The 15,662-nt window shown below is 34.4% G+C and overlaps 1 protein-coding gene across 3 annotated transcripts; it reads right to left on the bottom strand.

Annotated features, from left to right (window-relative positions):
* Positions 1-7,360: 7,360 nt before the first annotated feature.
* LOC118034708 (uncharacterized) lies at positions 7,361-14,002 on the bottom strand. 3 transcript variants are annotated; one of them, XM_035040052.2, is made up of 7 exons: positions 13,135-14,002; positions 10,000-12,882; positions 9,753-9,806; positions 9,123-9,479; positions 8,406-8,498; positions 8,154-8,327; positions 7,361-7,910 (listed from the first exon to the last, which is right to left on the bottom strand). In XM_035040052.2, the coding sequence occupies exons 1-4, from the start codon at positions 13,582-13,584 to the stop codon at positions 9,222-9,224; spliced, it is 3,645 nt and encodes a 1,214-aa protein (XP_034895943.1). In that variant the 5' UTR covers positions 13,585-14,002; the 3' UTR covers positions 7,361-7,910; positions 8,154-8,327; positions 8,406-8,498; positions 9,123-9,221. The 3 variants fall into 3 exon arrangements, with proteins under 3 accessions (XP_034895943.1, XP_034895946.1, XP_034895944.1); XM_035040055.2 differs by having other exon boundaries at positions 10,000-12,890; positions 13,135-13,276; XM_035040053.2 differs by lacking the exon at positions 8,406-8,498.
* Positions 14,003-15,662: the final 1,660 nt, after the last annotated feature.

The following is a 15,662-nucleotide window of genomic DNA, read 5'->3' as shown; positions in this document are numbered from 1 at the left end:
TGTGACCCACTTATATTGAACTTTCAAAGCGGTGGGAAACCTGCTATATGCGGTATCCGGTGACCTCTACATTGTTGGGACAACCTTTCTACCGACACCTGTGCCATGGCATGAACAGAAAAGCATCCACCTTCAAAAGAGTATGTAGGAAAGCCAAGCGGACATACAAGATAAGAGCTACGTATAATTTGTGATTGTGCATTCACTGCCAGCTTGATTGTGATGGTAGGGAATAGTGGGTTTGTCTTATCTTGTTTCAGTAACAATCTCGATTGGGCCAACCTTCTTATGGCGTTTTTACTGTCATCACTTTATTCTCTCATAAATTATTATTGTAAAATATAGCAGTGGTTTTTAAAATAATTTTAATTTGATACTCTTTTTTTTTTCTTTGTATGATTAAACTTTTTGAGTCAAAATTAGTATCTAATTACATGTTTTTTTAGGAGAGAATGTTAAATTAAAAAACAAAGGACTAAAATGAAAAACATGGGTAACATAGGACTAAAAGATATTATAGTTTACAAACACAATATATGATGAGTCGTTATTTTAAAATGCGACATTTGATAAATGTCACAATTGGAAACCTCGACATGTCTTAAAACTCAAATTACCCCTAAATTGAAACCCTAACTTAAACCTAATTAACCCCTAACTCTAACTAATGCATAAACCTTACTAATTACTAACCCTAACTAAACCTAAATAATAAAAAACTAATCATAATCCAAACCCTAAATACTCACTGACCCCAATCCAAACCCCTAAACCTAACTACACCCCTAACCACAAACCCTTAACTATAAAAAACTAATCATAATCCAAACCCTAAACATTAACCTTAATCAAAACCCCAAACATTAGACAATAAACAATAATTCTAAAATTAAAACTCTTAACCCTAAATTCAAATTACATTTTGTGCAGTGTTTTTTTTTCCTTGTATTTTTTTTTCTAACAACTTATAATTAAAATTTCTTTTGGATTTAAGGTGAATATTACATAATAATTATGATTTTCCCCTTTTATTTCTTATAATTTATTTGGCTGTCAAGCATCTTATAATTAGGAATTATTTTGGATTTGGAATGAATTGCATAATAACTATATTTTCTCACCCCTTTATCATCATTTACAAAGGCTTCATAATATATATTATTATCATCCTTTGTGAAAACAAAATCATACCCAAGTAACAATTATTAAACTCGATCCAGCCTACATGTCATTTATGATCTAGCTAACCCGCCTTTTAGTCTTGGTGTAAAAAGAAAAAAATCAACCCAAAGTTAACTTGGTTTTTGTCAACAACGTCAAGATAGGTAGAGACAATTGTTTCTGTATAAATTCACTATCTTGTATTTTTAGTGCATAGAACATGTGTATATATGTATAATGATAGTCTTATTTAAGGATGGAAAGCTAAGAATAGAAATTTACAATAGTCTTTCCTAAACTTATTCTTGATTTCTAGTTTTCCTGATTTGTAATATTTGATTGCTAAATTAGTTTCTGTCAACACTCCCCCTCTAGTTAGTGCAAAGATATCTCGTGTGCTTAATTTCTTGAAAGAGCAATGAAACACTTTACTCAATACTGCTTTAGTAAGTATATATGCCAGTTGATCCTTAGATTTAACAAAAGAAAAAATCACACTCTTCTCGTTGAGTTTCTGCTTGATGAAATGTTTGTCTACTTCTATGTGTTTAGTTTGGTCATGTTGAACTGGATTATTGGCTATGGTAATTGCAGCTTTGTTGTCACAATATATCTTGATTCAGTATAAATAGGACATCTTAACTCTTTAATCTTTTTATCCATAGTACCTTACATAATCCTTTGATCATCTCCCTGAATTATGCTTCAGCACTAAATAGAGCAACAACCTTTTGCTTCTTACTCTTCCAGGTTACCAAGTTCCTCCAAACAAAGGTAAAGTATCCTGAAGTAGACTTTTTCTTAATCATATTCTCGGCCCAGTCTGCATCAGTATAACCAATGATGTTAAGGTGATCATTCTTTGAGAAGAGAATTCCTATTCCTAAAGAAGACTTTAAATATCTAAGCACTCATAATGTTGCCTCCATATGTAGTTCACTTGGGTTGTGCATGTGAATTGATTGATTAGACTGTCTGCATATGCAATATAAAGACGTGTATGTGATAGGTAGATGAGTCTTCCTATCAATTTTTTATATTGTTCTCTATTTGCATGAACTTGATCTAGATATTCTGCTAAACAATGATTATATACGATTGATGTATCCACATGTTTGCAGTCCAACATACATATCTTAGCTAATAAGTCCTACACATACTTCATTTGTGATAGTAATATACCCAATTTTTATTTGTCTACTTCAATGCCCAAAAAATACTTTAACCCACCAAGGTCTTTCATTTCAAATCCACTTGCTAGATACTTTTGTAATTTTAAAATTCCTTCTTCATTATTATCAAAGAACCACTTCAACCCAATAGCTCAACTTGTTAGGTAAGGTCCCTAGATATGATTTATATTATTTTTTAACACACCCCTTTAAGTGAAAACTATTTGGGTTTGAAACTTGCACAAGTTCAAATTACCTTGTGCTTAATTTTTATCAAATAAATAGGGATGGTGAGATTCGAACTCATGACTGCTTGGTTATCAAGGCTCTGATACCATGTCAAATAACCACTTCAACCCAATAACTTAAGTTATTAGGTGAGGTCTCAATATATGATTTATATTATTTTCTAATAATCATTACATGTGACAATCATGTCATCAACATAAATAATCAAAGCCACTATTTTTCCTTCATTTCTTTTCAAAAATAGTGTATGGTTTGAGTTATTTTGGCTAAATTCATGCTTCTACATTGCTAGACTAAATCTTTCAAATCTTGCCCTAAGGGACTGTTTCAATCCATAAAGTAATTTTGTAAGCTTGCATACCCCATTTTATGTTCTTCCGGTAAAACCATAGGGAACATTTATGTATATATTTCCTCCTTTAAATCTTCATGAAAAAATATGTTTTTTACATCAAATTGATGCAAAAGCCAATCCAGGTTTGCTACAAGTGATAAGAGTATTCGAATATTCAGTTTGGTTACTGGTGAGAAAGTTTTATGATAGTATATACCATATATTTGCATGTATCCTTTAGCGACCAATCTCACTTTGTATTGCTCTAGTGTCTCATCTACTTTATACTTCATAGTAAACACCTATTTACATTCAACTGTCTTTTTTCCATTTAGCAATGTAGTTTGTTCCCAATTATTATTATCGTGAAGAGCTTTCATTTCATCATAAACAACCATCTTCCAATGTTCATCTAGTACGGCTTCTTTAATGTTTCGTGAGACCTATTCTAAAGACACATTTCCTATAAAGACCTTTGTTGTATTAGGCATGTTATGGGCTTTGAGATAAAATTTGCAATGGAGCATCTGGACTTCCTTTCTTCTGTTTCTAGTGAGTACTAGTTTAGGGGTATCCCCCAATTATGCTTGTGAGGTAAATTGTACTTCATAGAATCAGATAACGTAGAAGAGTCAGGAGATCTTACCTCAATTGTGGTGTCAAAAATGTCCTCATGATTTTTATCTTGGTCGTGTTATATATTGAAGAGGGGTTATTCGATGTGACATGAGTATGTAAGTTAGTGTGGTTGGTCTGCTAAGTAATCTCTAGTTCTGTATGAGTGTGTCCCTCAATATGAACTCATCCCATATTTGTTATTCATTTTTATTCTCCCCCTGAAAAACATAACAGGATGGTTCATTGAAGAAATATTCAGTATTAAGAAAGGTTACATGTATAATAATATAAAGTTTACGTGAAAAAGAATCATAACACTGACATCATTTTGTATAAGAATCATAGTTAAGAAAGACATAGCAAACAACACATGGATCCAACTTGAATCATTGCTGCTTCAAAACATGTACAAATGCAACACAACCAAATATTTTTAGAGGTATATAGAGTGGTGAAGGTAGTGTATTATATCATTCCAAAGTCTGAAGTGGTGTGTGAAAATTAAATACTCATAATGACATGCGGTTGAGAAGATAAACAAATATACCCACGACATCAGGCTAGAATTGTTGGGGCATATGATTTGCTCTTATAATTATTCGTATTGTCTCCGGTATGTGTCTATTTTTTCATTCGGCAATTCCATTCTGCTGAGGAGAATATGGGTATGTAGTCTCATGTATGATGTCCTTGCTATCACAAAATTATCTTAATTCTTGACTAATATATTCGCCTCCATTATCAGATTGAAGAGTTTTAATACTTATAAAGAATTAGGTTTGTGCAAGGGTGATAAATTTTTAAAAAACTGGAAAGACATCTTTTTTATATTTCAACACATAAACCAAAGAGATCATTATACAGTCATCAATAAAAATGACAAACCATCTAAAGCCAGTAGTAGTGGTAACAAGTGTAGGACCCCATAAATCATAGTGAATAATCTCAAATGGTGTATTGTATTTATTATAACTGATGGGGTAATTTGTTTGATAACTTTTACCCTAGATACAGTCCTTGCATTTGAAACTAGAGAGCAGTGTATTTTCAAATAAAGTAAGGAATAAATGTTATAAGTAGTTGAATGATAAATGTCTTAATCAGTAATGTCATAACCAATATATCGGTGGGTCTGATCAAATTGATCATCTAAACTATCTAAGAAGGTATAAATCCGATCTTCTCAAATTAATTTGTTATATTTTTGTATCCTCATCACTTGCCATAGGATTTGGGTGTCTATAGTCGATCTCTTATCAAAGAGTTTGTAAGCCAGTATAGTAGTCTTCTAAAGAACCACTCCTTTGTGTTGTTTGACTAACTTTCCTTTTTAGTTCATATACTTGGACATTATCTCCTCCATCAAAGTAAGTTATGGAAATGGCATCCCAAACACCTTTAGTTGTAGGAAATCTGATAAAATTCCCAATTAAATCTGGGTTTAAGGAATTGATAATCCAACCTTTGCCTAATTTCCTCCATCAAAGGTATTTTTTTGTTCTTGATTTACTGTAAGTAGGTTCGATAAGTGCTGATTGTCTAATTTCACTGGTGATTAATTCAAGTTTGCCTTTGCTGGAGATAAACATCTCCATGATCTGTGACCATAATTCATAATTCTAGCCATTGAGTTTGATTCCAGGGATGGCTACTAGCATGTCAAAGTTTTTGGTAGGGTTGATATAAGTGTCAGTTCTTGAACTTATGGTTGTAATCAAGGCATGATTTGGTGGGTTTGATTTGTCATGTTTAGGTTGTCTGTGATTTTGAGAAAATAGAAAGAAAAAAAAGGGAGGGGGTTAGATTTGGATCAATTGCTCTGATATCATGTCAACAATGTCAAAATAGGTAAAGACAATTGTTTATATATAAATTCATTATCTTTTTTATTATTATTGCATTGAACATGTGTATGTGTGTGTGATGATAGTCCAGTTTAAGGATGGAAAGCTAAGAATAGAAATATACAATAATCTTCCCTAAATTTATTCATGATTTCTAGTTTTTCTTATTTTTAATAGTTGATTGCTAAATTAGTTTTTCTGAACAAGTTTGGTATGTTTAACCTGATAGGTCAACCCACTATCTTATTGAATTGGTTAATACTTGATTTAACTTGGTAAAAAAATCAAATGATATTTTTTTTTACTTTAGAAAATTGACACAGTATTATTTTAATTGACGCAGGTTAATTCGGAAAACCTGTTATATTTATTTGTGGAAGTGGGATTCTTGATGACAAAAATGGTTTTGATGCAGTGATGAATATTGAAGTCACAATAAAAAAGTTGTTGGAGTCCTGGGGCTTAATTTGTTGTGGTTACTGGCCAAGAATTTTGTGAAGAAAATGAAAATCTGATTTCACACAATTGCTTATCTATCTTTAGCATAAGGTCAAGATCACTTGATCCATTTGACCGGTTGGCTATGAATTCCTACTTTTTCAACTACCGGCCGTATACATCACCAGCCATTCTACTTGAAAAGCCATGGAGATTACTTTTTGACGGTTGTCTCGAGAGATTATTCAGTTCATTGTAGGGTATTCCTTTCTCATCTTTGGCTTATTCGGGATTTTCTTTCCTTTTTTTCTTCCAATGGTATCTGCATACCGCCTTCATTGTTGAAGAGCAGATTTAAAAAAAAAAAAAAAAAAAAACGAATATTAAAGGTATTTACTTTATTTTGAGGTGATGTATTTTAAGAAATAAATTATTCTGAGTGCTAACTTCAAGATTTTAATTTAAGAAATTAAGCAAACTTCTTTAACATCCATCCCTTTGAATTTTTCATTTAAAAGTTTATATAATGTAGTCTCAAACTTGTATTCTTTCTTAATTTCATCCTGAACCTATAAATTATTTTTATCAATTAGATCCCAAATGTTTCTTTTATTTCTCCATGGTGTCCTTTTGTCAATTCTTTCTAATGATTTCATTCTAATTTGCATGTTTTATACACTAGAATGGTGTCATTTAGATGAAGTTACGGTGGAAAAGTTAATGAATGCTAATATTTTTTGCACTAAAATGATATTGATTTGATGAATAATTGACATAAAAAAATCTTAATGAATATTAAAAAAAAAAAAAAAACTTCATTTAGCCATGCAGGAAAGGTTTTGGGACCTAATTGCTATAATTTATAAGTTTAGGATGTAATTGATAATGGATTAATAGATTCAGGGCTAAATCGAGGTTTCTCCATAAAAGTACTAGTGTGCAAGTGTTGAGCTTTAAAAAATAATACTTTTCTGAACTTTATAATAAATTATTTTATTTTTATCCAATAATAAGATATATCTTAAGATAACTTGTAGGTCAATTGAGATCCAAGTCTTTTTCATTATTATTTTTCTGGATGATTTTAAAGACATCATTTTTGTATTTGGCCTAGTTTATTTGAGGGGTGGGGGAATTCTTTGAATGCTGAATAAAAGGCTCAAACTCAAATAATAAAGAGAACAAATCTCCTTGAATACTACTAGATTCTAATAGACACTCCTACTTCCATTAAAAAAACAAGTTAGTATTTTATTTTAAAAGGAAAAAAAACACCCATTTAGAAGCAAAGCAATAATAGGAAAGTACAAAATATTTTCTTTCCTTTACCGTCTAAATCAAGTGGAGATGATGGATGTTAAAGCACAACACTGCAAGAAACGAAAACGAGTGAAAGATGGACAGCATACTCACTGCATTCAATGTTAATATAGTAGGAAGACGCAGGCATGATTATGGGTTGATAAATCAGCGTATGGATCTGATGATGATAATCTCAACACTGCAAACAAATCTCAGTATGCAAGAAACCGAACAGCAGATGCTTGTGAAAAAGAAATGCACAGTGAATTTTATTCCATTTCAAGCTAAATGATTAGTTTAAAATTGGAAGAAAATGGAGCTGCTTTTCCTTGACATAACAGTTTATATCACAGAAGAAAAAAGAACCCAGAAAGGAAGTAACCAGCTGCAAGTCTGTAACACAGCAGGCTCCAGTCTTCGGCCATTGATTCTCCCTAGGTTCACACCGTGTGTCCGAACAGGACCTCAGGATTTCCAGTTGCATCCCTTTCTCCACAAGGGCACTATGAGTGAGGACATGAAATGACAGAACAAAGCCGAGAACAGGATAATTGCTTGTACTCAAGTTGCTAGAGCAATTTTTTCTTAGTAAATATCAGGCCATCATCCTGGTATTTTCATCTTTGGCATGGCAAAACCACCAGCTGTTTTCTACTATCTCTTTCACATATTTGTTTGTCCTCTCCATTTTGTCAACTTAACCTTTAGCATTTTAAAATGAAATCCAGCTCAGTGTCCACATGAGCAGGAACCTTGCCTCCAAGTTGCAACAATAATACAGACAGTTCCCAACTGAAGAGTCAAAGGAGAAGAGATAAAATTAAATAAATAAATGCACGCTAGTGAAGGAGAAGGCAACTTCCTAATTGATTGGTCAAAGCAATTTAAATATTTTACAAGGACACTTGAGAACCCAACTCAGCCCAGGGGAGGAAAGACTTTCATGAGCCACATACAGAAAATTATTGATTGCATCAACAATAACGAGCATTATCAGTATTTGTTAGTTTCCTGGGTACTAATCAATAGAGTTACCTGGGTCATGAACAAGGCACCAATTGCAGTAAACACCAAACAAATTAAAGTCGCACAACAGAACATCATTCTAAGCATGTTTATCTAGTTGTGTGTGAACATCTGGTATAGGAGACTGGACACAGCAACATGAATTGACTGCTTGACAGCACCGGCCAGCTTCAGTTATAAGTTCTGCATAAATAAAAAGTATCTCGGTGAATAAAAAACAAATGACAAAGAATGTTGTAGAGTGGGGATAAAGCAAAATACATGGCAATGGTTAAATGCTGTCAGCTCCTCAGCTTTCAGGTTGTGAATCACCAATCACCAAATACAGCTTCAAAAGTCATTCAAATCCTTGCACTGCAAATGCATATCCCAGTTAAGTTTCTAGTTTGACTTGACATAGAGCTTCAACTTAATTGAAGAAAGCCATAATCCCATCCATATGGGTGCAGCTACAGAAAAATCTTCTGTCGCTCAGCTCCACTAATGGCCTTATCATCTATACTCTAAACTTTCTGTTTGTATCATATATTTCCCGAGTCAATCCCAAGTTAGGGGCATTTTTTCCAGTTAACTAGGGGCTAGGACCACATTGTGTGGGTAAGAATATTGGTCTTCTATCACAGGGGTGCAAGGTTCATGCAATAAGATGATAGATTTCAAGCAACCAAAGCTAGCACATAGGACTATCTATAAATTCTACCTCCCAGGATGACATGACCCAAATCTGTGAGAATATAACTGGGTAATGCCTTTCGATATTTTTCAAGGTCATCGAGATTTAATTTACATCAGATAAGGTCAAATTGAGGAGTTCAGGAAAAATATATTACGTCAATACAGATGCATAGGAAAGAACAAGAAAGGAAAAGAAAAAATATAAAAAGGATAAAAAAAACAAGTCCTAAATATTGAACTTTAGCAAAAATTAAAACATAAACAAGAAAATTCTGAGAACTGTATAAATTGCTAAACATTCACCTGAGTATAGGTAAAGTAGGTCAATCAAATCTGCTTCCAAGAACTCACAAAATCCATAGGTCAATGCAATGTCCAAATTACAAGGTTTAGAACTTCTGACTACTTCTGGTGTCCCTCCCTGAGTTTACTTGCCTTGGAAACAACTTGCAGGGCTGTGCCCCTCATAATCCAGGCTGTCATTTCTGGTTGACATTCAAAAGCATTAAGAGGAACTGGATTTCCATCCACTAGTTGTACACCATACACAAATGGGAGTTTGAGAGTAAGGAAACTCTCTGGTGGTAGGACTACTTGACATCCGAGGCTGAACTGCAGCTTTTGCTCACGGTCCGACACTGATGGCGGGAGGCACGATGCCTGCAAACAACACATTGCTAAAACATGAATTCCAAACTAAAAAGAATTTGCAAGCTCTGGTGAACTCAGATGACAAAATGAACAACACTAATAATAAATGCTTAATATTTGCAATAAAAGAAAGGAGTTGGCAAGCAAAGAAACAATGAAAACCACAATAATATTCCAAGACAGCTCTGGTGAACTCCAGTTCATGAAGGTGACTGGATGCACTTCTACAATCATATGAATACAATGTTGATGTATGTACTCTAAAGATAAAGGCTGGCCTACCGCAAATTGTATAACTGGGCATGAGGCCAACACAACTGGAAATGGAGGCGTTACCTGCAAGCAGATTCTAAACATTAGGTATTTGATAACTGAAGACAATATTATATCTTTCACACTTACAAAAAAAAAAAAAAAAACAAATGTTGGTGGATATGGTGTTTTTCTGTGTTTCATCACTTAAACAACATAATTCTTGAGGTTCACAGAGATCAGGAAAATGTATGAAAAGGCTAGCATCATTGTGTACCAGAAAAATCCTCTGCAACTGTGATAATGTGCCAGCAAACTTGACCTTTGGTGGATCCTTCTTGTTCTTGGAGAGTTGGCAGTAAGGGCAATTCATATATATTGGTAAATTTCTATTCAAAATGGAGAAAGCACTTCCACCATCATCAAGGCTAATAGAAAGAAAGTCCGCTTCAAGACATTTCATAAAATTGGGGCGTGTTGCAGCATTGAGAGAAGTCTGTTTCTGTTCCTTCCCTGAACCAGAGAACTTTACCAGCCCATTAATAGATGGATTCCAATTTGCCCTCATCTCCTTTGACTTATCTGCATTTCTCAACTTATTTGCAGTAGCAACAGCCATGTCCTTTGATCTTCGATGACCTTTACCAGTGCCACTGTTTCTGCCCAAGTTTGAAGGATCAAGCAGACTATTGTCTGAAGTTTCCGCAGAAGGTACACGAGACTCTTCAGGCAAAGAATACAAAGGTCCTAGTTCATTGAGATGATCTAAACTTAATAAGAATCGGTGGCCATGGGGGCACTCATGCTCAAAACCAACATAAACTATTGAATGCTTGGAAGATTTCACTACTTCACCACCATTAATATTCACAGGGACTACATTGCTTCCTATTCGTAGGAAAGGATCACCATCTAGGCCACCATTAAAAGCCATTCCATTTAAAGTTTCTTGAACAGGTGACATATCTTCAGATTTGTGAGATCCTTGAACAACTTTAGGATGAACCTGGTCTACACTCCTATCTCTCGCCCAGTTTTTCCTGGAACCTTTCTCAGAAATTGATGGGTGCTGTTTCCTCTGCTGTAGGGGAGGAAATCCAGAATCTGTAGCTGATGATCCGGCTACAACCTCAGAAAAGGGCTTTCTCATTGTAAAATTTGGAATATTTCTACCAAAACTGATTTTTTTGTCATCTAATTTGCTATTTACTGAAAGTTTTCTTTGATTTTCCACCCCTGTCTCCATATCTGCAGAGTAAAACACAGTTTTCTTTCTATCTATGTCACCATTAAATTCACCCTGGGGATCTGAACTTGACCTAATTACAGAACCTTGCAGCAAATTTGAAGCTGGTAGGCCATTTAGGTTTGTCGGTTTCTCTAGAAATATTGTCCATTTTGAAAGAAATTTATGTGTAGAAGAGAACCCACTCTGCAGGAGACCCTTAGAAGGTTCATAGTACCTTGTGCCTGCAACACGAATCAAACTCCATGAAGATGATTGAATCGGTCCTATATTGCTGCCCTCAGGTAATTGGATGGCAGGAAGGAGTTTGTCACAGTCTGTGAAGCAATTAGAGGATACATTTGCTGATTCAAAATCAAAAGGGTCAGATAGTAGTTGCCGAGAACGACCACAGGCACAAGCATGAAGGTAAAAGTATCCACTTGAATGTGGCTTGGCTGCAGCATCATTATGCGGCTCACCAGTATCAACATTGTGTCTCTGGTGCATGCACGGTTTCCCCGTCAAACTAACAGCATCACATAGCTGCCTCCCAGATTTCCAGATGGATGTACATTCATCCTCCAGCTTTTTAGCAAACAGTTGAACTGCAGGCCCCCTGACCATGGACATGAAAGCACGCAATGCTTTTTCTAAATGGGCCTCATGCTGTGCAGTGGCATAACAAGCAGGCAAATCCTTCAAATACTCATTCTTTGCAGTTGGAAGAGCTTTTTCACACCACGAAGTCGAAAATTTTGTGTTAAGACCTCTACTATTTTCCAGCAAATATACTGCAACATCTAGAGGATCCATAACCCTTGAAGTTCCTTCAACTTGAGCTGAACCAATGTTTCGTTGACGAGGTTTCCTTTTAACAACTTCAGTTTCATCAATACAACTGCGTTTTGCGGAAAGAATTCCATTTAGAATAAGTTGACTGGATGATAACCATATTTCCAAACTTGGAAGTTCAGGAGTAGTCAATGTCTTTCCAGACCCAGCTGAAGCTGAAGCTGCAGCTGCAGCTGCAGCAACTGCAACCATGCCAACACCAGCTGCGGAGCCACTGTTTGTGCCAGTAACCAACCCCCCTTTTCCTCTCAAAATATCAGACTGCCTGTAAATGAACTCCTTTATGGATAAAATGTCCTCTTTGTTTGCATTCTGACTATGCCTTTCAAGCAAAAGAGAATCTGAGGTTGCTTTTCCATTCAAAATATCTTCCACGAGATCAGTAGCAAACTCCAACGATTCACCCCTCAGATTTGCAGACCTGTCAAGCAACACAACAGATCTTGATGCGTCAAGTGAAAACAAGGGTGCAGAACTTGAAACAGCCCCACTTCTCGAACCAGTATGACCACTTTCAGAACCTGATAGTGTTCGGCATTTCTTTATCAGAAAACGAATCTGTGCTTCAAGAGATGACTGCAGTTTCTTCCTGAAACCACCTTCTGATTTACTTACAGGGCGTGCTAGCACAACAACTGAACCAGAACCTTTTGCAGGTGCATTTGACCTAGCCACACTACTCAAACCAGAAGATTGATTGAATGAGGAACTATCAGTTGACTCCTCCACACTAGAACTAGAATTCAGCACATCCAAGAAATCATCAACGAATACAAAGAGCATCACTGGAGTACAATATCCCGGAAACAACGACACATAGGAACCTAAACCAGACATAATAGAAACAGCCGAAGAATTGCGACTCGTGAAACTACCACTTCTAACAGGAGAAGAACCAGTCGAAGAAGCCAGCCTAGATGAAGACAGCGAAGAATGAGGCCTAGATGACAGTGGCGGGATAGTTCTCGATCTCACATATGGAGTTAGTGCATGCTTAGATGCTTGTAAAACCCTAAACTTTTGCAAAACATGAGTGTCAAAACGTGAACCCTCCTGTATATATAGTATCACATGGCAAACCTGCATTGCTAATTGAAATATTTATTAGATAAATTGCAAGCATACCATCCAAGCTCACAAACCATAAGCACCAACCTAATTATAGATTTTCTTTATTATCACAATGCTATAAGCCCATCTAAATATAATGCAAATTTAACTAAAAAAATAACAGAATTAACCAAAAAAAACAAGCCCATTAAAAAGAATTACAAAAAAGAAAATTAAGCTTGGAAATTTAAAGCAAACCCAAAGTTCATGAAAACGACTTACAGAGAACATGAAGAGCAAACCCTGAAGTTCTTCAAACTCCAGCTCTTCCAAACCCGAATTCGAGAACCCATGAATAATGGGGCAGCGGATCGAGCAAAACTGCAAGAACAAGAGCCCTTTCTCTTCTTCATGGTAATAACTGATTTTCCTCTTCTTAAACCAATCCTTAATTTCCTCTTTATCCACAAACAATGTTTTGTCGAGATGACCCGAACCGAATGCGTTGGAGTCAAGGATCCGATTGATAAGGTGTGTAGAGTGGTCGGGGCTCCGGGAAAGGAACCCAACCACTACTACACCTTCCAGGGAGCGAGGATGGGACTGCGATGATGGTTGGGGATCTGGAGAGGAAGAGGAAGCGGATGTGGGTCCAGGTGCGGGTGTGGGTGTGGGTGTGGGGGGTCGGGTTAGGACCCGCATGCAAGGTGGGTTCGAGTTGCGAGAGTCCATGGAGAAGAGAATGAGAAGGGAAGGGGGGTGAGTTCAGGAGACAGGGTGTCATTGAGCTTGGAGGTTCATCGGAGTGTCTTCGCCTCTTTGAAATTGTGACGGTATCATTTAGGCCTTGTTTGTTTCCCGGAAAGTAGTTTCCGGGAAACCATTTTCCAAACTTTCCTGTGTTTGTTTGTCATTAGGAAAGTTGGTCAACGGAAAACAATTTCCGGTCAGCGGAAAACACTTTCTAGTCAACGGAAAACACTTTCCGGTCAACGGAAAACACTTTCCGGTCAATTTTAGTCAAAAAAAAAATTGACTTGGTTTTCAGGAAAGTGTTTTCCTTTTAGCTGTGTTTGTTTTCCGGAAAGTGGTTTCCGGGAAAGCAGTTTCCAAACTTTCTTGTGTTTGTTTGCCAGTAGGAAAGTTGGTCAATGGAAAACACTTTCCAGTAAAAGGAAAATTTGGCTTGATTTTCAGGAAAGTGTTTTCCTGAAAATTTTGAGGGGAAAACACTTTCCGGAAGTTGTGAAAAATTTAGAAATGTCATTATTTGCTGATTATATCAAATTTGATCCTCAAACTTTTGATTACTATATATATTTTTGTTTGAATATTTATTTTTCAATTTCATCTCTTAAAATTTTATTTTTATATTAACTTTGGTCCTTATTTTTATAATTGCTATTTGCTTTTTTCTTATCATTTTTTTATTGAAATTTTTTATTTATCAAATTGATCCTCATTCTTTTGACTGTTACTTATTTTATTTGAAATAATTTATGAAATGTTGATTATTATTATTTTAATTTCTTCATTTTTCATTTTTTTTTAATTTTTTACATTTGATCCCTATTATTTTGATTATTATTTGTTTTATTTGAGATAATTTATTAAATTATATATTTTTTTCAATTTCATTATCATTCAACTTTTTAATTTGTAAGATTTGTTCCTCATTATTTTAATAAACTTGAGAAAAATAAAATATTAATAAGTTATTTTCCAGCTCGTTTTCCATGACATAACCAAACACTGGAAAGTGTTTTCCAGTTCATTTTCCATAACACTACCAAACATCGGAAAATACTTTCCCGGAATTTACTTTCCAGGAATTCACTTTCCCCGGAATTCACTTTCCAAAAGGAATTCACTTTCCTGCAAACAAACGGAGCCTTAGTTACTCTTCTTAAGAAAAACTATTATAGATTTATTTTTATTTTTCTGTTTTCAATCTCGAATTATATATTTTTATCTTTTTATATCTATGTTTTTTATTATAAGATAATAATTAAACATAACTTTATTTATGTATTTTTGTTTAATTTATTTTGCCAATCTTTGTTTGTTGGGATTTTTCGATGCAAGAACCTTTCAGAAATGGTTGAGTGGAACATTTGCAACCTAAAAAAAAAAAACAATTTCTCAAAATAAGGACAATTTTGATTATATCTTCTAGTCTTTCCTTATACGTTCATATGGTTTCAATTAACATAATTATTAAATATTCACATAATTTATCTTAGTTAAAATTATTGTGATTTAAGAACCAAATCTCTTACAAAAATCATGGTGGATCCCCTAAAAAAATTAATGAGCAGTGTTATGTGTTTTTTTTTATTCTTTAACCTTCTTTTTATTTTCATCACCATTTTCTTTTTAATTTTATCATTATAAACCGTGTTATTTTGAATTTGAGCTTAAAAATTATTTTTATTAGCTTTTTATTAGATTCTCAAGTGTTGAAAAAACATCCAAACTTTTAGTTAATACTCAATTTTAACAAAAAAAAAATTATTACTTGAAAAATATTAAAAATACAGTACCCAATTTAACATTATATCTAGACAAATGGTTTCTTTTTATACTATTCAAATCACTTTGTTTTTTATATTTTTTCCTTCATAATTGTTTTGCTTTTCATATCAGCCTTTTGGTTTTCTAATTTTTACTTTGGTTTAAAATTATATTTTATTTATTTATAGGTATGTAGGTTTAAAAAATAAGAAAAAAATTCATCAAAAAATAATATTTTAATAGTTGGCCAAATTATGATGATGAAACAAGTCGCTCTTAGCATAAACAAGTTTTAT

The sequence above is a fragment of the Populus alba genome, chromosome 9 (assembly GCF_005239225.2).
Source record: "Populus alba chromosome 9, ASM523922v2, whole genome shotgun sequence".
Classification (NCBI taxonomy): domain Eukaryota; kingdom Viridiplantae; phylum Streptophyta; class Magnoliopsida; order Malpighiales; family Salicaceae; genus Populus; species Populus alba.
The sequence above is the reverse complement of the archived record's forward strand: the minus strand, read 5'-3'. Positions and strand labels throughout refer to the sequence as shown.